We start from the raw sequence: 25,000 nt of genomic DNA, 5'->3' as shown, positions 1-25,000 counted from the left end.
GGAAGGGGGATGAAAAGGTAACACTAAGGTAACATCAGAGAAGAGGATAGACTGGTATACTGTAATCTCTCTCTGACAACATGGAAAACTGACTGGATTAGCAAAATGTCATCAACATAAGGGAATTTCATATTTTTTTCACCCAACTTTTAACCGACACATTTTTTGTTGATTTCACATTAGCTGACAACTCAACCAAATGTAAATCAAAAATAGACGTTGAACTGATGTTTCTGCCCAGTGGGTTACCAGCCATGTCAATATGGGGTTGAACACACACACGCACATACACAGATGTGACCGCCAAGACCTCCCAATCACATGACTTACCAGCAAGAAAAGGACTGGAGGTCAGACAAACAAAGGGAGAGGGAGAGAGAGGGAAAGAAAAATAATGAGTGAGAGAGTGAGAAAGAGAGGGAGAGATGGAAGGAAGGAAGGAAGGAAGTAAGGAAGGAAGGAAGGAAGGAAGGAAGGAAGGAAGGAAGGAAGGAAGGAAGGAAGGAAGGAAGGAAGGAAGGAAGGAAGGAAGGAAGGAAGGAAGGAAGGAAGGAAGGAAGGGCCTGAGTAAATCAGGTCAATACACATGGGTGATTTGGTGTGTGTGTTTGTGTCTTCATAACATGCATGTGAGCATTGGTGGAAAAACAACATGCAATGTGTGTGTGTGCAAAAGCAGTGCTAAGTTGAGCCGTTTCACCTGCCAATGAGTGCAGCGGCACACGGCGGCTCTATGCATAATACTTCAAACACAGTAAAGCTCCCAGTAACAAGCATGTCAAGCTGCTATCAAAGCCCCGAGCGCTGCACACTAAATATATCAATACTGTTTACCCTTTCTCCCTTTCTCACACAATCTCTCGCCCTCCTTTCCCCCTCTCTCTTTCTCTAGCTCCTCTCTCTGTAATGTTCTCTCCTCTCCCTGATCTGTATCCTTCCCCCATTCCTGCCTCCCTCTCTCTCTTTCTCTGTCTCCTCTCTCTGTAATGTTATCTCCTCTCCCCGATCTGTCTCCTTCCCCCATTCCTGCCTCCCTCTCTCTCTTTCTCTGTCTCCTCTCTCTGTAATGTTATCTCCTCTCCCTGATCTGTCTCCTTCCCCCATTCCTGGCTCCCTCTCTCTCTTTCTCTGTCTCCTCTCTCTGTAATGTTATCTCCTCTCCCCGATCTGTCTCCTTCCCCCATTCCTGCCTCCCTCTCTCTCTTGCTCTTACCCCCTCCATCGCTCTCATTTTCTCTCTCACCCATCTGTTCTCCCTCTGCACCTCAGCCACTTCTCCCTCCCTCACCCTCTTTCTCTCTCTCTGAGTGAGTTGACCTTTTACTGATAGTGTTTAATTGGTATCCCTCTCTCCCTCTTACAGACACAGTCCTACTCACAGTGGGAAGTGGGGGACATGACAGGTTGTCCTTACATTGTCACCAGATTGCAGAGGGGTTTTGACATTTTTGTCACACCTGAGATTCCATAAATGTGGTTAGAAATGAGTCTGTCAGAATCTTTACTGTAACACTACAGGTTCTGGAGGCGGTGAAGTCACTCGAAGTGCAACTGCAATAAGTCGAATGGTGCTTTCTGACCCTATTGACCAACTGACATTGCTAATAGCTCAACCCATTAATCTTCCTCATCTTACAGTTCATATAAGGAAATCAGTCAATTTAAATAAATTCATTAGGCCTTAATCTATTGATTTCACATGACTGGGAGTACTGTCACGGATTCCTCAGGTGCTGCTGCTCATTCCGTGCATCAGTTTCGGAGGTCTACGTCACCGGCCTCTAGGCACTGAACTGTCATTACGCACACCTGGTTCATATTCCTCACTGATTGTATTTGTATAAATGTGACCTTTGGTGCACCATTGGGCTGTTGATTATTGTTCCCATGTCTGTTGGTTGTGTGAGTACCTATGCGGTGTCTCAGCCTGTGCTGCGTGTTCTGTGAATTGTGTATTCCGGGTCTCGTCCAGTGTCGTTCTTTTGTTTGGGTACATCCCAGTGTTTTGTATACGTGTTTTTTGGGGGTGTATTAAAAACCCCTATTATGAATTCATGTGCCTTTCTCCAAATCCTTTATACCAACGTGACAGATACCTTTAATAAAAAGTAGGGGAGTGGATCAGAAAACCAGTCAGTATCTGGTGTGACCACCATTGGCCTCATGCAGCGCGACACATCTCCTTCGCATAGAGTTAATCAAGCTGTTGATTGTGGAATGTTGTCCCACTCCTCTCCAATGGCTGTGTGAAGTTGCTGGATATTGGCAAAAACTGGGACACACTGTCGTACACGTCAATCCAGAGCATCCCAAAAACATACTCAATAGGTGACATGTCTGGTCAGTATGCAGGCCAGAACTGGGACATTTTCAGCTTCCAGGAATTGTGTAGTGATCCTGGCGACATGGTGCTGTGCATTATCATGCTGAAACATGAGGTGATGGCGGCAGATGAATGGCACGACAATGGGCTTCAGGATCTCGTCAAGTATCTCTGTGTATTCAAATTGCCATCGATAAAATGTAATTGTGTTTGTTGTCCGTAGGTTATGCCTGCCCATACCATAACCCCACCACCATCATGGGGCACTCTGTTCACAACGTTGACATCAGCAAACCGCTCGCTCGCCCACACAACACCATACACACTGTCTGCCATCTGCCTGGTACAGTTGAAACCAGGATTCATCCGTGAGGCGCACACTTCTCCAATGTGCCAGTGGCCATCGAAGGAGAGCATTTGCCCACTGAAGTAATTTACGACGCTGATCTGCAGTCAGGTTAAACCCTGGTGAGGACGACCAGCACGCAGATGAGCTTCTCTGTGACGGTTTCTGACAGTTTGTGCAGAAATTATTTGGTTGTGGAAACCCACAGTTTCATCAGCTGTCCGGGTGGCTGGTCTCAGACAATCTTGCAGATGTGGAGGTCCTGGGAAGACATGGTTATACATGATCTGAGGTTGTGAGGCCGGTTGGACGTACTGTCAAATTCTCTAAAACAACATTGGAGGTGGCTTATGGTAGAAAAATTTACATTCAATTCTCTGACAACAGCTCTGGTGGACATTCCTGCAGTCAGCATGCCAATTGCATGCTCCCTCAAAACTTGAGACATCTGTGGCATTGTGTTGTGTGACAAAACTGCACATTGTATATAGTGAGTGGCCTTTTATTGTTCTGGGCACAAGGTGCACCTGTGTAATGATCATGCTGTTTAATCATCTTCTTGATATGCCACACCTGTCAGGTGGATGGATTATCTTGGCAAAGGAAAAACATTTGTGCACAACATTTGAGAGAAATATGCTTTTTGTGTGTATGGAACATTTCTGGGATCTTTAATTTCAACTCATGAAACATGGGACCAACACTTTACATGTTGCGTTTATATTTTTGTTCAGTATAGATTACAGATTAGGCTAAATGGTGGCAACACTGTATGATGACATCGCTGATGAAATATTGTTGGCAAATTGGTGTCATTAACAGTACTTTGCACTGACCTGGCATATATGCACAGGTGGAATATTGGCATTTTGGTTGGTCTAAAGGGGAGATTATCAGAGGTGGTACCAAGTCACTATTATTCAAGTCACAAGCAAGGTCCAAATCTCGAGTCAAGTCCCAAGTAGAACGGGTTGAGTCTCGAGTCAAGTCCAAGTAGAACGGGTTGAGTCTCGAGTCAAGTCCCAAGTAGAACGGGTTGAGTCTCGAGTCAAGTCCAAGTAGAACGGGTTGAGTCTCGAGTCAAGTCCCAAGTAGAACGGGTTGAGTCTCGAGTCAAGTCCAAGTAGAACGGGTTGAGTCTCGAGTCAAGTCCCAAGTAGAACGGGTTGAGTCTCGAGTCAAGTCCCAAGTAGAACGGGTTGAGTCTCGAGTCAAGTCCCAAGTAGAACGGGTTGAGTCTCGAGTCAAGTCCCAAGTAGAACGGGTTGAGTCTGCATTCTAACAGCAAGTCTAGTCGACTTGAGTTTTTCCAAGTCAAGAAAAAATAAAAAATATACATGCAATGACTTGTTCAAATACAAATCAAGACCTTGGGACTATTAGGTTTTATCTGACATTTTTGTCAAAAATGTGTTAGTCACATATAATAGATATTTAGATGGTTCTTCATATGTCTGCAAAGTTATATATATTTTTTAAGTACATTTTAAGTGAACAAAATGAACAACTAGAAAGTTCTATCTGCATAGACATTGCATTTGTCCAATGATCATAATCCATTTCTTGGATTTGATGATGTGTTCTGACTCTATTTTGGTAAAATAGTGCTATTCTATGATTTATGTGCTCAAATAGCTACAGTCTACTTAAAAACTGATTCTAATTCAGAAGTGTCAGAGCCTTAAGGTTGAACCAAGATTGACATTTCAGAGCCATAAGGTTATATCTGCTATTGTACCCCCCCAAAAGAAAAACAAATGTACAAATGTCTCAGGTTTTTGATACTCTGTACTTTAGGTACCGTTTAAGGTGAGTACCTTAATGGGTTATGAAAAAATGATTCACTACAAAACAGCTCTGAGATATGTGATAACTGATGCTCAATATCTTAGAACTATCCTTAATGCAGATGTAACCTTTATTTAACTAGGCAAGTCAGTTAAGAATAACATCTTACTTACAATGACGGCCTACCCCAGACAACGCTGTCAATTGTGTACCTCCCTATGGGACTACCAATATCAGTCAAATGTGATGCAGCCTAGATTTGAACTAGGTCCTGCAGTGAAATGCAGTGTCTTAAACCACTGCGCCACTCGAGAGCCATTTAATAGTGCCAAGGTCACACAATCTGTGTCTATTTATTGTGGCTTCCAGACAGCCCTTTTCATTATTTTGTCTACAACACATTTTGATAATGTAATAATTTATTTTAACAACAAATTCCAAATGCAAGCGTCATAACTCAATTAACAATTTCAAGCAATTTTGACATACTAAAAGACCAGTAGTAGGCCCATGCTAATAATTGTTGCATGATGCCCAGTGTTGGTGAGCTTGCAAAGTAAACAGTTCAAATTCCTGATCACCAAACTATTTTTGGAGCTGCATATTAATTTACGGCAATCATCTCTCCCTATATTTTGACATTTGTGCAACGATTCTACAGCTGTTCAGCAAATGAGCAATCTGTTCTCTAGCACATGTACACGTGCAAAGTTGAAGCACCTTCAAAGAGCAAAATACCAAGATTTTACACCTTCATTTTGAGCTGAAAGTCATTCACGTTAACAGCCAATTTGAATTAGCGATATCATGATATCATGTCACATTTTAACTTCTCTGGAGTCCTACCTGTATACTGCAGTGTTTCAGGGTCAGATAGTATACCGGTATGCAGCATGGTTTCAGGGTCAGATAGTCTACTGGTATGCAGCAGGGTTTCAGGGTCAGATAGTATACCGGTATGCAGCAGGGTTTCAGGGTCAGATAGTCTACTGGTATGCTGCAGGGTTTCAGTGTCAGATAGTCTACCAGTATGCTGCAGGGTTTCAGGGTCAGATAGTCTACCGGTATGCAGCAGAGTTTCAGGGTCAGATAGTATACCAGTATGCAGCAGGGTTTCAGGGTCAGATAGTCTACCGGTATGCAGCAGGGTTTCAGGGTCAGATAGTCTACCGGTATGCAGCAGGGTTTCAGGGTCAGATGGCCTACCTGTATGCTGCAGGGTTTCAGGGTCAGATAGTCTACCGGTATGCAGCAGGGTTTCAGGGTCAGATAGTCTACCGGTATGCTGCAGGGTTTCAGGGTCAGATGGAAACCATTATCTGTCAGTAGCCTTTTTCTTCGTCACAAATATTGTTACTCAATTGGCAGAATATGTTACATCTTCATCCCATAAGTATTGAATGTGGTGAGATGTTAAACCTTAAGACATATAGCCAGTATCACTACTGAGGTACAATAAGGAATTAGAACCCAGCCAAACTAGGCCTATCTGACATCACCAGCCTATTGTTCTGGCAAACATGAGACTGTAGCAGATTGCTAAACTGAATTTTACAGTGCCTTGCGAAAGTATTCGGCCCCCTTGAACTTTGCGACCTTTTGCCACATTTCAGGCTTCAAACATAAAGATATAAAACTGTCTTTTTTTTGTGAAGAATCAACAACAAGTGGGGTGGGACACAATCATGAAGTGGAACGACATTTATTGGATATTTCAAACTTTTTTAACAAATCAAAAACTGAAAAATTGGGCGTGCAAAATTATTCAGCCCCTTTACTTTCAGTGCAGCAAACTCTCTCCAGAAGTTCAGTGAGGATCTCTGAATGATCCAATGTTGACCTAAATTACTAATGATGATAAATACAATCCACCTGTGTGTAATCAAGTCTCCGTATAAATGCACCTGCACTGTGATAGTCTCAGAGGTCCGTTAAAAGCGCAGAGAGCATCATGAAGAACAAGGAACACACCAGGCAGGTCCGAGATACTGTTGTGAAGAAGTTTAAAGCCGTATTTGGATACAAAAAGATTTCCCAAGCTTTAAACATCCCAAGGAGCACTGTGCAAGCGATAATATTGAAATGGAAGGAGTATCAGACCACTGCAAATCTACCAAGACCTGGCCGTCCCTCTAAACTTTCAGCTCATACAAGGAGAAGACTGATCAGAGATGCAGCCAAGAGGCCCATGATCACTCTGGATGAACTGCAGAGATCTACAGCTGAGGTGGGAGACTCGGTCCATAGGACAACAATAAGTCGTATATTGCACAAATCTGGCCTTCATGGAAGAGTGGCAAGAAGAAAGCCATTTCTTAAAGATATCCATAAAAAGTGTCGTTTAAAGTTTGCCACAAGCCACCTGGGAGACACACCAAACATGTGGAAGAAGGTGCTCTGGTCAGATGAAACCAAAATTGAACTTTTTGGCAACAATGCAAAACGTTATGTTTGGCGTAAAAGCAACACAGCTGAACACACCATCCCCACTGTCAAACATGGTGGTGGCAGCATCATGGTTTGGGCCTGCTTTTCTTCAGCAGGGACAGGGAAGATGGTTAAAATTGATGGGAAGATGGATGGAGCCAAATACAGGACCATTCTGGAAGAAAACTTGATGGAGTCTGCAAAAGACCTGAGACTGGGACGGAGATTTGTCTTCCAACAAGACAATGATCCAAAACATAAAGCAAAATCTACAATGGAATGGTTCAAAAATAAACATATCCAGGTGTTAGAATGGCCAAGTTAAAGTCCAGACCTGAATCCAATCGAGAATCTGTGGAAAGAACTGAAAACTGCTGTTCACAAATGCTCTCCATCCAACCTCACTGAGCTCGAGCTGTTTTGCAAGGAGGAATGGGAAAAAATGTCAGTCTCTCGATGTGCAAAACTGATAGAGACATACCCCAAGCGACTTACAGCTGTAATCGCAGCAAAAGGTGGCGCTACAAAGTATTAACTTAAGGGGGCTGAATAATTTTGCACGCCCAATTTTTCAGTTTTTGATTTGTTAAAAAAGTTTGAAATATCCAATAAATGTCGTTCCACTTCATGATTGTGTCCCACTTGTTGTTGATTCTTCACAAAAAAATACAGTTTTATATCTTTATGTTTGAAGCCTGAAATACTTTCGCAAGGCACTGTATATGGATAATATTATGGTAGGTAGGATACTGTGTTTTTGCAAGGCAAACCGGAGAAAATGAATCAAGTGCTTTCTGGTCACTAAGCTGGCTATGTGCGACCACCTTTGCACGCCAATGCTGATGACTGGTCATTGATCAACAGTCAAGACGCGCAACTTTTTGGCTCTGAATCACGGATTACAAGAATTTGGTGCAATGCTGTAAGCCTATGTTAGTAACCAGATTTAATAAACAAAACAAATACAAATGGTAGGCTATATCTAGCCTATTAAAATATGTATGAATATTTTATGAATTTCTCCCATTCAGTTTCACACTCGCGACCCCTCAACACCGTCTCACTGCACTAATGTAGGTCACCTGACCTGTGTTGATTGGCATTGTGATACAGTCTCTGGCTGTGTGGAGAGTAGCCTAATCCACGGGTACTCTGTGCCACAAAATGAGAAAATGTTCCCAAATCTGGCCAGGTCATTTCAAGTCATCAGTCCCAAGTCTAAATTGAGTCCCGAGTCAAGTCTCAAGTTGTTTAATTTTCTATCAAGTCAAGTCTCAAGTCATCAAATTTGTGACTCGAGTCAGACGGGCGTTAGACATATCTGTCCGCAGGGAGAATGAGGGACTGACAAAAACAGTTCATCAATAAAAATCCTAATAAATTCCAGCCAGCCACTTTGTCTCTCTTTCATGAGGCGATAGCTGGGAGAGACTAGCTGCTGATTCAGCTTCCGGATGAGTTGTTACTTCTGGTGTGTGTGCAAATGTGTATGTGTGTGTCCTTTTTCTGCAGGAACTAAAGCTAAATATCTGAGGCCTCTCTTACTCTCTTCTTTTCCTAGTAACTGACTTAAAACACACACACATGCACAAACACACACGTGCACATACGCACACACACTTCTAAAGCTAAATAATCTCTGTCGGATGAGAGATGATTGAATATATATTCAACTCATGAATTCTCCAGACATTTCAATACAATGATACAGTATATATCACCACCAATGCATTGTGGATGAGTACAGTGATAACACCAAGGTCACTTTCAGCAGTTATCTTAGCATCATCTGCTGGTCTTCCGTTATCGAAACATGAACAAAGGGGCTAGCTAAATGACAGATTAGCACTATGTATTGTGTTTCATCATATACTGTACTAGCAATGGATTAGCTTAAATGCTATATATAGCATTGTGATAGCTACCAATGTATGGGAAAGGGCGCAAGTCAGCAGGCAGATGTATGTTCACTTCTAGCATCATGCTCCTTACATCTATCGTAAACAGGCATATAGAGAACACATCTATCGTGTGTTCAGGCATATACAGAGCTACTGAGAGTGTCTTGTTCCACACAGTAAATCTGGGAGAATGATTGTGAATGGATGCACTGTAGACCTCATCATCAAAATTTCATAAAGGACATTTAAAATATTCAACATCATACAGGGTAAGGGGGAGAGAATGAGAGATGGAGAGAGAGAGAGAGAGGGAGAGACAAACATTGAAATAGAGAAGGAGAGCGGTACAGGAGAATCAATAATGAGAAAATAGCAATAATGAAGTAGAATATAAGGAGGGAGTGGTAGAGAGGGAGAAGAGGGTGTGGTTAGGGTTAGAAGAGAGGGAGGAGAAGGTGTGGTTAGGGTTAGAAGAGGGGGAGAAGAGGGTGTGGTTAGGGTTAGAAGAGAGGGTGGTTAGGGTTAGAAAAGAGATTGTGGTTAGAGTTAAAAGAGAGGGTGTGGTTAGGGTTAGAAAAGAGATTGTGGTTAGAGTTAAAAGAGAGGGTGTGGTTAGGGTTAGAAGAGAGGGAGGAGAGGGTGTGGTTAGGGTTAGAAGAGAGGGAGAAGAGGGTGTGGTTAGGGTTAGAAGATAGGGAGGAGAGGGTGTGGTTAGGGTTAGAAGAGAGGGAGGAGTGGTGTGGTTAGGGTTAGAAGAGGGGGAGGAGAGGGTGTGGTTAGGGTTAGAAGAGAAGGTGTGGTTAGGGTTAGAAAAGAGGGTGTGGTTAGGGTTAGAAGAGAGGGAAGAGAGGGTGTGGTAGAGTTAGAAAATAAGGTGGTTAGGGTTAGACGAGAGGGTGTGGTAGAGTTAGAAAATAAGGTGGTTAGGGTTAGACGAGAGGGTGTGGTTAGGGTTAGAAGCGAGGGTGTGGTTAGAATTAGAAAATAGGGTGTGGTTAGGGTTAAAAAAGAGGGTGTGGTTAGGGTTGGAAGAGGTGGTGGTTAGGGTTAGAAGAGAAGGTGTGGTTAGGGTCAGAAGAGAGGGTGTGGTTAGGGTTAGAAGAGAGGCTGTGGCTAGGGTTAGAAAAGAGGGTGTGGTTAGGGTTAGAAAAGAGGGTGTGGTTAGGGTTAGAAGAGGGGGAGAAGAGGGTGTGGTTAGGGTTAGAAGAGAGGGTGGTTAGGGTTAGAAGAGAGGGTGTGGTTAGGGTTAGAAGAGAGGGTGTGGTTAGGGTTAGAAAAGAGATTGTGGTTAGAGTTAAAAGAGAAGGTGTGGTTAGGGTTAGAAGAGAGGGAGGAGAGGGTGTGGTTAGGGTTAGAAGAGAGGGAGAAGAGGGTGTGGTTAGGGTTAGAAGAGAGGGAGGGGATGTGTGGTTAGGCTTAGAAGAGAGGGAAGAGAGGATGTGGTAGAGTTAGAAAAGAAGAAAGTTAGGGTTAGAAGAGAGGGAGGAGAGGGTGTGGTTAGGGTTAGAAGAGAGGGTGTGGTAGAGTTAGAAAAGGAGGTGGTTAGGGTTAGACGAGAGGGTGTGGTTAGGGTTAGAAGAGAGGGTGTGGTTAGGGTTAGAAAAGAGGGTGTGGTTAGGGTTAGAAAAGAGGGTGTGGTTAGGGTTAGAAGAGGTGGTGGTTAGGGTTAGAAGAGAAGGTGTGGTTAATGTTAGAAGAGAAGGTGTTGTTAGGGTTAGACGAGAGGGTGTGGTAGAGTTAGAAGAGAAGGTGTGGTTAATGTTAGAAGAGAAGGTGTTGTTAGGGTTAGACGAGAGGGTGTGGTAGAGTTAGAAGAGAAGGTGTGGTTAGGGTTAGAAGAGAGGGAGGAGAGGGTGTGATTAGGGTTAGAAGAGAGGGTGTGGTTATTGTTAGAAGAGAAGGTGTGGTTAGGGTTAGACGAGAGGGTGTGGTTGGGATTAGAAGAGAAGGTGTGCTTAGGGTTAGAAGAGAGGGAGAAGAGGGTGTGGTTAGGGTTAGAAGAGAGGGTGTGGTTATTGTTAGAAGAGAAGGTGTGGTTAGGGTTAGACGAGAGGGTGTGGTTGGGATTAGAAGAGAAGGTGTGCTTAGGGTTAGAAGAGAGGGAGAAGAGGGTGTGGTTAGGGTTAGAAGAGAGGGTGTATGTGTTTACACAGATGCTCTACAATCAATCTAGATTTATAAAACTGTAAGCAAAAGATTCTGACCTAAATGAAAGACAAATATAGCTGGCTCCAATTAGCTCACAGCTGACAAGTATAATATGTGTGATGAATATTGTCAGTCTCTCTCTCCATCCCTCTCTCTCTCTTTTCCTCTCAACCACCCACTCACTTTTTCTTCATCCTCTCTCTCTATTCCCCTCTCTATATCTATTTTGCATGTGTGTGTCTGTGTGTTTGTGTGTCCCAGTGGATGTGTGTTTGTGTGTCCCAGTGGATGTGTGTGTGTGTGTCCGAGTGGATGTGTGTGTGTGTGTCCCAGTGGATGTGTGTGTGTGTGTGTGTGTGTGTGTGTGTGTGTGTGTGTGTGTGTCCCAGTGGATGTGTGTGTGTGTCCCAGTTGATGTGTGTGTGTGTGTGTGTGTCCTAGTGGATGTGTGTGTGTGTCCCAGTGGACGTTCCTGGTTCTCAGATGTGCTGCTGTTGTCTCTCTGAGGCTGTGTGTTTCACCCTGTCAGGGTTCTATATTGGGAGCTGCTGCTCTCAGCTACACACATCTGATCAGCCTGACGCTCCAACACACACACACATATACACACACACCACGGTTCCTGTTAAAAATAGCTATCATTTTGAAGCACATCTCCCATTCGCTGTTGAAGTGCATAGGTGTGTCATCCACCACTTTGCAATGTGAGCTGAGGCTAGTATGCATTTTGAAAACTGATACTTAATTGTTTGAAACTTGAACGTTTTTACTTCATATTATGAGGCACGTCTTACCTTGCTTCAAAGGAGCCTAGGGGAAATCCTACCACTGAAACATGGAGGCGATCGTTTTATAAAGACTTCCTTATATGTCATTGAAACCAGAATTTATCTCCTGTTCTATTGGTTTTCATATCAACTTTATTTTGATGTCCAGAAGCCAAAGGTGCGATCCTAGTCATATTAGCAACCCATCCTAGTTGTTGTATCTTTAGATTACTCCTCTTTCTAAGTTTCTAACAAAGATGTTTATCTCTGTCACATATGGAACTGCTCGCATGAGGTTTCTGTTTAGAATGGTGTTTCCCCAGGTGCTCTGTTTAGAATGGTGTTTCCCCAGGTGCTCTGTTTAGAATGGTGTTTCCCCAGGTGCTTTGTTTAGAATGGTGTTTCCCCAGGTGCTCTGTTTAGAATCGTGTTTCCCCAGGTGCTCTGTTTAGAATGGTGTTTCCCCAGGTGCTCTGTTTAGAATGGTGTTTCCCCAGGTGCTTTGTTTAGAATGGTGTTTCCCCAGGTGCTCTGTTTAGAATCGTGTTTCCCCAGGTGCTCTGTTTAGAATGGTGTTTCCCCAGGTGCTCTGTTTAGAATGGTGTTTCCCCAGGTGCTTTGTTTAGAATGGTGTTTCCCCAGGTGCTCTGTTTAGAATGGTGTTTCCCCAGGTGCTTTGTTTAGAATGGTGTTTCCCCAGGTGCTCTGTTTAGAATCGTGTTTCCCCAGGTGCTCTGTTTAGAATGGTGTTTCCCCAGGTGCTCTGTTTAGAATGGTGTTTCCCCAGGTGCTCTGTTTAGAATGGTGTTTCCCCAGGTGCTCTGTTTAGAATCGTGTTTCCCCAGGTGCTCTGTTTAGAATGGTGTTTCCCCAGGTGCTCTGTTTAGAATGGCGTTTCCCCAGGTGCTCTGTTTAGAATGGCGTTTCCCCAGGTGCTCTGTTTAGAATGGTGTTTCCCCAGGTGCTCTGTTTCGAATGGTGTTTCCCCAGGTGCTCTGTTTAGAATGGTGTTTCCCCAGGTGCTCTGTTTAGAATGGTGTTTCCCCAGGTGCTCCGTTTAGAATGGTGTTTTCCCAGGTGCTCTGTTTAGAATGGTGTTTCCCCAGGTGCTCTGTTTAGAATGGTGTTTCCCCAGGTGCTCTGTTTAGAACGGTGTTTCCCCAGGTGCTCTGTTTAGAATGGTGTTTCCCCAGGTGCTCTGTTTAGAATGGTGTTTCCCCAGGTGCTCTGTTTAGAATGGTGTTTTTCCAAGTGCTCTGTTTAGAATGGTGTTTCCCCAGGTGCTCCGTTTAGAAATGTTACATTTTTTTATTATATGCTTCATTACAGGAGTTGCATGTTCTGTTAAGATGCATTATCATAATGTAAATGTGATGTCTGTCATTCTGAGCACCATGGGTGGATGCCCTAAAGGGTTACGCCCCCAATGTGTATGTTTCTGGTCAACTAAATCTTCCCGGTCATGTTGTCTGGGACCACACACTGATCAGTTATGTGTGTGAATAAGCAGTTTCCCAGAATTACTCTCAGCAACATAAAAGACAGACAGACAGACAGACAGACAGACAGACAGACAGACAGACAGACAGACAGACAGACAGACAGACAGGAGAGAGACAACCACACACACACACACAAAGAGCAGACACATTCATATTCAGACAAAGATTTTGATAGACACACACTTACAGATTCTCAGATTAAAACCTGTAATTTAAATTGAAGCAGAGACAAAAAACACCTCCCCCTCCCCCTGGTGCAGATGGGAGAAAACACACCAACTTCAAGGATACACAAGTCCCCAGCCAAAGACATGTCCTGCAGGGCCAGCCAACATCAGCAGAGCCCTATTTAACCAGATGAGACACCCAGACACTCACGAACCTGACACACCTCACACACTACTACACACACTGCATACAAACCCATCACCATTGATGGTGGTATTGATTGTGAAGAACAACTGTAGCTATCTATCTTGTAACTCAGTCTCTGTGCTCTCACACACATACACAACCATCCCCTCCCCCCACACTCTACACACACCACCTCATCCTCCCCCCACACTCTACACACACCATCTCCCCCTCCCCCCACCCACTCTACACACACCATCTCCCCCTCCCCCCACCCACTCTACACACACCATCTCCCCCTCCCCCCACACTCTACACACACCATCTCCCCCTCCCCCCACACTCTACACACACCATCTCCCCCTCCCCACTCACCGGTCCTGGTATTGATGGTGAAGAAGTTCTGTGGGTTCCCACTAGCTATCCTGTAGCTCAGTCTCTCTGCTCCCCCAGTGGCGTCCGGGTCCTGGGCTTGGATCTGAATAACCGACAGGTCCTTGGGAGAGTTCTCCATGATGACGGGGTGGTAGACAGGGTCAGAGGTCAGGGGGGCGTTGTCGTTGACGTCCTCTACCTGGATGTACACCTCCATGATGGCGAATTGGGGCACCACCCCGTGGTCTGCAGCGTACACCGTCAGCCAATAGGAGTCCTTGGTCTCGCGGTCCAGAGTGTCTGTGGTGTAGATGACACCTAGAGAGGTGGAGAGAGGGAGAGAGAAAAGTTAGGCCTAGGTCGTTTAACTTCCATTCTAACATCTAGTCAACGTTCACATCGGCTTCTACAGGGGCGGACAGAGGGGGGTGGAAGAACATTAGTTTGTTTCCGTGTTTTTAATAAGTTAATAAATGCAGAAAGACAAAACTATTTTGGTTCAGCTAAACTGACAAATGTTTAACTCACAATCTCATAATACTTTAAATACAAACACATGAAGTCAACGGTCACATAGAAAGAGCCAATAAAAGAAGTGTGGTTGGCCTCAGAATACTCCTTAGAAAACAGACAATCCTCTGGTCGACCATGTACCGTCTACATCAACAGACATGAATGTGTGGTCAATATTTCTAAATCTGGACCTCCTAAGAATAAAAGTGAAATGCTGTATACTTCATATACATACACCGTTAAGTGCCCAACACATAGTAAAAGCCCAAACAAAAGCCAAGCCAATGTTCTGGTCAATGTTCACACATCTCCAACAGCTCTGTGTGTATCAAGACCAGACTCAACATGTTTAACATATGATCCATTTTCTACAACCCAGGGATAGAGTGGTTCATTTAACCAAACCTGACGTCATTTCTGCACTTGCCCTTAACCACTCTGTTTAGTGTGTGTGTGTAAATAGCGTTCCGTGGCTGTGTGTTCATTATCTGATAGACTTGACTTGGCTGCTCTCTAAGTGGCCGATTTCTCCCTTCAGTAAACAAACATCCATATTCAAACCCTGGCTGTGACATAAGTGATGCTGACTGGCCCACAGTACATTAGAGCTATGCACCCATTTAGAATGAATGCCACTCCAACCAAGCCCCCACTGCTCAACACATCTTCAGCATCGAGCTCTCTGCTCCTCCATTAGATCTCATGCATTACAACAGAGAGACTCATGAGATATTTACGATAAGAGTAGTTAGTTAAGCTTTCAAGCATACTTGAGATTGTAAGACACACCCTAACATGATGGGAACGATTAGTGTGTACTGTGTCCAACATCGAGAGTCATGAGGACGTTGTGTGATAAGATGTGGGAAGTGGACAACTGCTTCTACCAGCATAAATATTCTAATGGAACACGCACACACGCACACTTGAGAGAGTTGAGATATTGCCAAGAGTGTGCAAAGCTGTCATCAAGCTGGCTACTTTGGAGAATGTCAAATATAAAATATTTTGATTTGTTGAAAAATGTTTTTGACTTGTTTCATTTGTTGAAGACTTTTTTGGTTACTTCATCATTCCATATGTGTTATTTATAGTTATGACGTCTTCACTATTATTCTACAGAATTCTAAAGAAAAACCCTTAAAAAATTTAATGACAAAATAGTAAAAATAAAGAAAACTCTCAAGTGAGTAGGTGTGTCCAAATGTTTGACTGGTACTGAATATAAATTATAATTAGTTATTATTCCCTCTCCAAAGTTTTGGGGGTTTATTACAATGTATGTCATTGCCCTTTAAGAGCTCTGTTGCACAGCTGCACCTAAACCATGCTTGAATCTATGGCTATAACTGCATTTGTAAAAACGATGCCACACAAGCAATTGAGGGGGTACAGAAATAAACATGGTAGCAATGTAAAACTGGGATCCCCCCTCTCTTAAAAAATAGTTCAAAACTACTTTAAAAAGTCTGTATTGACTACTTGTCTCTCACCCTACGGCTCTCGAAACTGGAATGTGCTTCGAGAGGAAAATGTTCACACAACAACAAGCTGAATAGGTCAGCTGATTACATTTTAATAACTACATTATAACTAGTTACATTTAATAACCTACATTATAAGGCAAAAACTAGTAACACAGGAAAGTTACATCCTGAGTGATGAAGTATAGGATTTGAATTACACACCGCTGTTTGAGTTGAGCGCCGCGGTGGTGAGCATTATAAACTATTTCATTCCCTTCATCTGAACATGGAAGGGCCAGCAACAATCATGCATGTCAGTTCAGTGCACACAGCGTAACAGAGAAAATCTCATATTTGAGAATACATGTATTTGAGAAGATATTTGGTGGAACAGACATATCCCCCAGAGATGTACACTGATCTAAAAAAAAATGACCTCTCCAGTATCCACATGAAGGAAATCTGTCGCATTGACGGAGAACTTTGACCCCTGAATACTGACAAACACACCCATACACGTGGGTAAAACATTTAAAAGTCTTAACCTTCGCCAAGGCTGCAGGCCCAGACGGCATCCCCGGCCGCGTCATCAGAGCATGCGCAGACCAGCTGGCTGGTGTGTTTATGGACATATTCAATCAATCCTTAAGCCAGTGTGCTGTTCCCACATGCTTCAAGAGGGCAACCATTGTTCCTGTTCCCAAGAAAGCTAAGGTAACTGAGCTAAATGAATACTGCTAAATGACTACTGCGCTAGGTCGACAGACGACACAATTGCCATCACACTGCACACTGCCCTAACCCATCTGGACAAGAGGAACACCTATGTAAGAATGCTGTTCATCGATTACAGCTCAGCATTTAACACCATAGTACCCTCCAAACTCTCCATTAAGCTCGAGACCCTGGGTCTCGACCCCGCTCTGTGCAACTGGGTACTGGACTTCCTGACGGGCCGCCCCCAGGTGGTGAGGGTAGGCAACAACATCTCCACCCTGCTGATCCTCAACACAGGGTCCCCACAAGGGTGTGTTCTCAGCCCCCTCCTGTACTCCCTGTTCACCCACGACTGCGTGGCCATCCACGCCTCCAACTCAATCATCAAGTTTGCAGACGACACTACAGTGGTAGGCTTGATTACCAACAACGACGAGACGGCCTACAGGGAGGAGGTGAGGGCCCTCGAAGTGTGGTGTCAGGAAAATAACCTCACACTCAATGTCAACAAAACAAAGGAGATGATCGTGGACTTCAGGAAGCAGCAGAGGGAACAGCCCCCTATCTACATTGACGGGACAGTAGTGGAGAGGGTGGAAAGTTGTAAGTTCCTCGGCGTACACATCACGAAAAAACTAAAATGGTCACAGACAGCGTGGTGAAGAAGGCGCAGTAGCGCCTCTTCAACCTCAGGAGGATGAAGAAATTTGGATTGTCACCAAAAACACAGATGCACAATCGAGAGCATCCTGTCGGGGTGTATCACCGCCTGGTACAGCAACTGCTCCGCCCAAAACCGTAAGGCTCTCCAGAGGGTAGTGAGGTCTGCACAACGCATCACCGGGTGCAAACTACCTGCCCTCCAGCACACCTACACCACCCGATGTCACAGGAAGGCCAAAAAGATCATTAAGAACAACAACCACCGAGCCACTGGCTGTTTACCCCGCTATCATCCAGAAGGCGAGGTCAGTACAGGTGCATCAAAGCTGGGACCGAGAGATTGAAAAACAGCTTCTCTCTCAAGGCCATCAGACTGTTAGATAGCCATCAATAACATTGAGTGGCTGCTGCCAACATACTGACTCAACTCTGGCCACTTTAATAATGGAAAAATTGATGGAATACATGTATCACTAGCCACTTTCAACAATGTCACTTTATATAATGTTTACATACCCTATATTACTCATCTCATACGTATATACTGTACTCTATACCATCTACTGCATCTTGCCTATGCCGCTCGGCCATTACTAATTCATATATTTTTATGTACATATTCTTATTAATTCCTTTACACTTGTGTGCATCAGGTAGCTGTTGTGAAATTGTTAGGTTAGATTACTAGATATTACTGCATTGTCGGGACTAGAAGCACAAACATTTCGCTACACTCGCATTAACATCTGCTAACCATGTGTATGTGACAAATAAAATTTGATTTGATTTGATACACACACAGAAACACATTGGGTTGTCCAATAGGAGATGATACCATTGTAAATCACTGTGTTTTATGTTTTATGGGTACATAATCACGACAGGACAAAGTTTAACATCATCCACCCCTAACATACTGACACACACACGCACACACACCCTCTGCAACTGTATCCTGGAATTACTGAAGGAACGACCTCAGGTGGTGAGGGTAGGCAACATCACCTCCGTCAAGCTGAAGCTTAACACAGGGGCCCCACAGGGGTGTGTGTTTAGTCCCCTCCTGTACTCCCTGTTCACCCATGACTGTGGGACACGCACGATTCCAACACCATTATGAAGTCCGCTGACGACACAATGTGATAGGTAGGAGCACCAGCGACGATGAGTCAGCCGACATGGAGAAGATCAGTGACCTGGTTGTGTGGTGCCGGAGCAACAACTTCTCCCTCAACGTCAACAAGACCAAGGAGCTGATCGTGGACTACAGGAAATGGGGGGTTAGCACTCCCCATCCACATCGACGGGGCGGCAGTGGAGCAGGTAGACAGCTCCAAGTTCCTCTGTGTCCAAATAACTAAGGACTTAAAATGGTCCAAACACACAGGCACCGTCGTAAAGAAGACTCAACAGTGCCTCTATCCCCTCATGGGGTTGAAAAAGTTTGTCATGGGCCCTCAAATCATCAAAAAGTTCTACAGCTCTACCATTGAGAGCATATTGACTGGCTGCATCACTGATTGGTATGACAATAGCACCGCCCTCGATCGCATGGCGTAACAGAGGCTTGCGTGGACAGCCCAGAACATCACTGGGGACGAGCTCCCTGCCATCAAGGACATCTATATCAGGAGGTGTGGAAGGCCGGCCCTGAAAATCGTCAAAGACACCAACCACCCAAGCCATAGTCTATTTTCTCTGCTGCCGCACACAAGCGGTACGGTACTGGTACATCAAGTCTGACATCAACAGGCTCTTGAACAGCTTCTACCTTCAAGCAATACAACTGACAAATACCTAACTAAATAGCTACATGGACTATATGAGTTAACCTTGCATTGGTATTAACCTTTTATTACATCTATGCACACTCACAGTCCCTACACACACACACGTCCCTCCAACACTCACACAAACACTCACTCCATCATTTGTTCATCTATACATAATATGCACATACATTTATACTGACTCTACACACCTGCACACACACTCACATACATATATCCTGTTGCCTAGTCACCTTACCCCTATACATACAGTCGTGGCCAAAATATTTGAGAATGACACAAATATTAATTTTCACAAAGTCTGTTGCCTCAGTTTGTATGATGGCAATTTGCATATACTCCAGAATGTTATGAAGAGTGATCAGGTGAATTTAAATTAATTGCAAAGTCCCTCTTTACCATGCAAATGAACTGAATCCCCAAAAAACATTTAAACTGCATTTCAGACCTGCCACAAAAGGACCAGCAGACAGAGTGTTGATGAGGACAAGGCTGGAGATCACTCTGTCATGCTGATTGAGTTTGAATAACAGACTGGAAACTTCAAAAGGAGGGTGGTGCTTGGAATCATTGTTCTTCCTCTGTCAACCATGGTTACCTGCAAGGAAACACGTGCCGTCATCATTGCTTTGCACAAAAAGGGCTTCACAGGCAAGGATATTGCTGGCAGTAAGATTGCACCTAAATCAACCATTTATCGGATCATCAAGAACTTCATGGAGAGCGGTTCAATTGTTGTGAATAAGGCTTCAGGGTGCCCAAGAAAGTCCAGCAAGCGCCAGGACCATCTCCTAAAGTTGATTCAGCTGCGGAATCGGGGCACCACCAGTACAGAGCTTGCTCAGGAATGGCAGCAGGCAGGTGTGAGTGCATCTGTACGCATAGTGAGGCGAAGACTTTTGGAGGATGGCCTGGTGTTCGAGAAGGGCAGCAAATAAGCCACTTCTCTCCAGGAAAAACATCAGGGACAGACTGATATTCTGCAAAAGGTACAGGGATTGGACTGCTGAGGACTGGGGTAAAGTCATTTTCTCTGATGAATCTCCTTTGTGATTGTTTGGGGCATCCGGGAAAAAGCTTGTCCGGAGTAGACAAGGTGAGCCCTACCATCAGTCCTGTGTCATGCCAAAGGTAAAGCATTCTGAGACCATTCATGTGTGGGGCTGCTTCTCAGACAAGGGAGTGGGCTCACTCACAATTTTGCCTAAGAACACAGCCATGAATAAAGAATGGTACCAACACAACCTCTGAGAGCAACTTCTCCCAACCATCCAGGAACAGTTTGGTGATGAACAATGCCTTTTCCAGCATGATGGAGCACCTTGCCATAAGGCAAAAGTGATAACTAAGTGATTCGGGGAACAAAACATCGATATTTTGGGTCCATGGCCAGGAAACTCCCCAGACCTTAATCCCATTGAGAACTTGTGGTCAATCCTCAAGAGGCAGGTGGACAAACAAAAACTCACAAATTCTGACAAACTCCAAGCATTGATTATGCAAGAATGGGCTGCCATCAGTCAGGATGTGCCCCAGAAGTTAATTGACAGCATGCCAGGGCGGATTGTAGATGTCTTGAAAAAGAAGGGTCAACACTGCAAATATTGACTCTTTGCATCAACTTCATGTAATTATCAATAAAAGCCTTTGACACTTATGAAATGCTTGTAATTGTACTTCAGTATTCCATAGTAACATCTGACAAAAATATTTAAAGACAATGAAGCAGCAAACTTTGTGGAAATTAATATTTGTGTCATTCTCAAAACTTTTGGCCACGACTGTACAGTATCTACCTCCATCTCTCCAGTACCCTTGCACATGTAAATATGGCATTGAAACTGACTTTTATCATATTTCCTGTATATAGTATGCTGTCGTGTCTTTAGCATCATTAAACTGAAGATACATCTTTATCAAATGACTCTCTGTAATTATTGTTACGCGATTAAACAGATTAATCATGTAACTGTAATTAACTAGGAAGTCGGGGCACCAAGGAAAATATTCAGATTACAAAGTTATAATTTTCCTAATATAACTTTTCAGAAATGTTCATATCTGATCAATAGTCTTCTGATTAATTAATTATTTATTTTACCTCACGTTAGTCTCATTCCGAAATTGTTGGTTATCTGCACGAACCGTCTTCACTATGAGTCATCCATACATCAATTGTCTTAAAATAATTTATTTACTAACTAAGTAATTCACAGAAATGCATAAACAAACAGTAGATTGTTACAAGGAAATGATAATGGAGTTTCCCTAGTGGGATAAACCGGCATCGCGGCTTGGTGTACAAAAGGGAAGTGGGGGTCGACTGAGATAAGACACAGTTGATAATTATAACAATTGAAATGCTAATCCTTTGCACATGAACGCTCACTCATTAGGGAATAACTGCAATCAGTATATATTTTTCACGCTCAGTGTGTCGTCGGGGTCTCTGTTGAAAAGTTTGTTTCTGTTGGAGAGTTTGTCCGCCCTCTCTGTCGTGGTTAGAATGGGTAGTTCAGAGTGACATTCATTCATGTCGTTATGGATAGATGTTTCGGCGGTTGTCGGTTTTCGCGTTCAATGATACCGAATTCTTAGCTGCAGACTAGTAATTAATATCAAAGACTTGTTATTATTCTGTCGGTATCGATAGTCTAAGAGTTTAACCACGTGGGATAGTTAAAAGATTCAGCAGTCTGGTCTCAAACCTTGGCCCTCTCGTTATCGAAGGTAAGCTGGTCTGCAACCTTTGTCCTCTCGTAAAGGAGAGAAACATGGTCTGTTGAGAAATTCTCAAAGTGGGGGTTTTATTCGGGAGTTGCAGAAAAGGGCCTGTCCCAGGATGCCCGACCCTAACTGGGCTCATGGGCGGTCCTCTGATTTAGTTAAACTCACAAGGGAATTGGAGTTTCCTTCATTAAACAGTCCAAAATCACATTACACAATTTTACAAACAGTATCATCCTCACTCATTCATCTTATACAACAATTAGATGTAAACCTAATTTCTGAGACTATTATATAAACAACGTTATGGTAATGTGGCCGTATTGTGTCCCATGAGTTCCACAAAATTGTACCAAACGGACCAGTTCGTAGCAGGATTCTTCACCGATCTTTTATACCTTATCCAGAACATAAATGTTGTTCGAACCTCAAGTTCTGTGAGGTGGAAGAAATTCCTTTGCTCTCTTCTATGAAAATGCAATCTCTCTCTCTATACTGTGGCCAAGAGGAGATCATCTCCTCCAGGAATTTACGACCACTCTCTGACCACAGCAGCCTGGGTGTAGGAGACAGGGAGAGGGGGATGGGGCTTGCTGTACCCAAAGAGGGCAACGTCATGACAATGCCTACTTACTTACTTTATTGTGTATTTTATATTTCCTATTCTTATTTCTGGTGTGTGGTTTTCAAGTAATACATTGTTATTGAGTATTGCATTGTTCTGTTTTGAGTTTGCAGGAAAGGCATTTCACTATACTGGTGAATGTGACATTAACACTTGAACCACGAGGTCTCTATACTGTTCACTGTAATGAAGATAAATACACCTCTACTCTACCGATGAAGCCACACACACACACGCGCGCACACACGCACACACACGCACACACACACATATCATTTTAAGAGTATCTTGACATTTTTCATGAAGCAAAATGAGGGAACACTTACATATTCACACCACCGTTATCTATTTCTGCAATGATTAACCAGCTACAGGAGGCCCCACTTACAACCCTCACACACACACACAGCCATTATGTATGTCCCATGGGACCACTGAATGCTCAAGGTTAGTTGTAATTCATTCTGTGTTAAGTTGGTCCCCTGTTCTCTCTCTCTCTCTCTCTCTCTCTCCATCCTGCTCTCTTTCCATAGTTACCTCTCTTTCTCACTCTCTCTCAATTCAATTCAATTCAAAGGGCTTTATTGGCATGGGAAAAATATATTTACATGGCCAAAGCAAGTGAAATAGATTATAAACAAAAGCATCGCAAGGAGGAATGGACAATGGGAGGACGAGTTGGACGGTGATGGACCCTGGACACAGCCGGGGGAATATCGCCTCCCCAAGGCAGAGCTGGAGGCAGTCAAAGCGGAGAGGCGGCGGTTTAAAGAGGCAGCACGGAAGCAGGGATGGAAACCGGAGTGTCAGCTCCAAAAATTTCTTGGGGGTGGGCACACATGAAGTATGGCGAAGCCAGGTAGGAGACCTGCGCCAACTTCCTGTGCTTACCGGAGAACAAGAGAGACCAGGCAGGCACCGTGTTATGCTGTGGAGCGCACGGTGTCCCCGGTGCGGCTGCATAGCCCGGTGCGGTACATACCAGCTCCTTGAATCGGCTGGGCTAGAGTGGGCATCGAGCCAAGTGCCATGAAACCGGCTCTACGCATCTGGTCTCCAGTGCGTCTCCTTGGGCCGGCGTACATGGCACCAGCCTTACGCATGATGTCCCCGGTTCGCCTGCACAGCCCAGTGCGGGCTATTCCACATCGCCGCACTGGCAGGGCGACTGGGAGCATTCAACCAGGTAAGGTTGGGCAGGCTCGGTGCTCAAGAGCTCCAGTGCGCCTGCACGGTCCGGTCTATCCAGTGCAACCTCCACGCACCGGTGGAAGCCCCCCGCACCAGGCTTCCTGTGCATGTCCAGAGCCCAGTACTCCCTGTTCCTCCTCCCCGCACTCGCCCTGAGGTGCGTGTCCTCGGCCACCAGCACCGGCACCACGCACCAGGCCTACAGTGCGCATCGTCTGTCCAGAGCTGCTAGAGTCTCCCATCTGTCCAGAGCTGCTAGAGTCTCCCATCTGTCTGGAGCTGCTAGAGTCTCCCGTCTGTCAGTAGCCGCTAGAGTCTCCCGTTTGTCCAGAGCCGCTAGAGTCTCCCGTCTGTCCAGAGCCGCTAGAGTCTCCCATCTGTCATGAGCCGCCAGAGTCTCCCGTCTGTCATGAGCCGCCAGAGTCTCCCATCTGTCATGAGTCGCCAGTTTCTCCCGTCTGTCATGAGCCGCCAGAGTCTCCCGTATTCGATTAATGGGGTTGTGTTCAGTTTAGTTGTCTAGGTAAGTCTATGGTTGCCTAGAGTGGTTCTCAATCAGAGGCACGTGTTTATCGTTGTCTCTGATTGGGAACCATATTTAGACAGCCATATTCTTTGGGTATTTTGTGGGTGATTGTTTCCTGTGTCAGTGTTTGTGCCACACGGGACTGTTTTCACGTTTCTTGTTTTGTAGTTGTGTTCATGTTGAGATTTTCTTATTAAAAAGAACCATGGACACTTACCACGCCGCATATTGGTCCTCCGATCCTTCTTGCCTCTCCTCTTCAGATGAAGAAAACCGTGACAACTGGTTGCCCTTTTCTTGTGGCAACAGGTCACAAATCTTGCTGCTGTGATTGCACACTGTGGTATTTCACCCAATAGATATTTATTTTACCTTAATTTAACTAGGCAAGTCAGTTAAGAACAAATTCTTATTTTCAATAACGGCCTAGGAACAGTTCTGCCTGTTCAGGGGTAGATTTGTACCTTGTCAGCTCAGGGGTTTGAACTTGCAACCTTCCGGTTACTAGTCCAACACTCTAACCACCTGCCGCCCCAGATATGGGAGTTTATCAAAAGTGGATTTGTTTTCTAATTCTTTGTGGATCTGTGTAATCTGAGGGAAATATGTGTCTCTAATATGGTCATACATAGGGAGGTTAGGAAGTGCAGCTCAGTTTCCACCTCATTTTGTGGGCAATGTGCACATAGCCTGTTTTCTCTTGAGAGCCAGGTCTGCCTACAGCGACCTTTCTCAATAGCAAGGCCATGCTCACTAAGTCTGTACATAGTCCTTACGTTTGGGTCGGTTACAGTATTCTACCTCTGTGTACTCTCTGTTTAGGGCCAAATAGCATTATAGTTTGCTCCCCT

At 44.4% G+C, this 25,000-nt stretch overlaps 1 protein-coding gene across 4 annotated transcripts in view; it reads right to left on the bottom strand.

The window, feature by feature from the left end:
* The window catches only part of LOC110507983 (protocadherin Fat 3-like), a 218,454-nt gene that overhangs the window by 102,999 nt on the left and 90,455 nt on the right, over positions 1-25,000 (bottom strand). For all 4 annotated transcript variants that reach the window (XM_036965859.1, XM_036965860.1, XM_036965861.1 and 1 more), the window contains exon 2: positions 13,932-14,249. In XM_036965859.1, coding sequence (XP_036821754.1) covers positions 13,932-14,249 — 318 coding nt within the window. The remainder of the gene's footprint in view (positions 1-13,931; positions 14,250-25,000) is intronic.

Source organism: Oncorhynchus mykiss, chromosome 27 (assembly GCF_013265735.2).
Source record: "Oncorhynchus mykiss isolate Arlee chromosome 27, USDA_OmykA_1.1, whole genome shotgun sequence".
In the NCBI taxonomy this organism is placed as follows: domain Eukaryota; kingdom Metazoa; phylum Chordata; class Actinopteri; order Salmoniformes; family Salmonidae; genus Oncorhynchus; species Oncorhynchus mykiss.
This window is presented reverse-complemented; position numbering and strand designations above follow the sequence as displayed.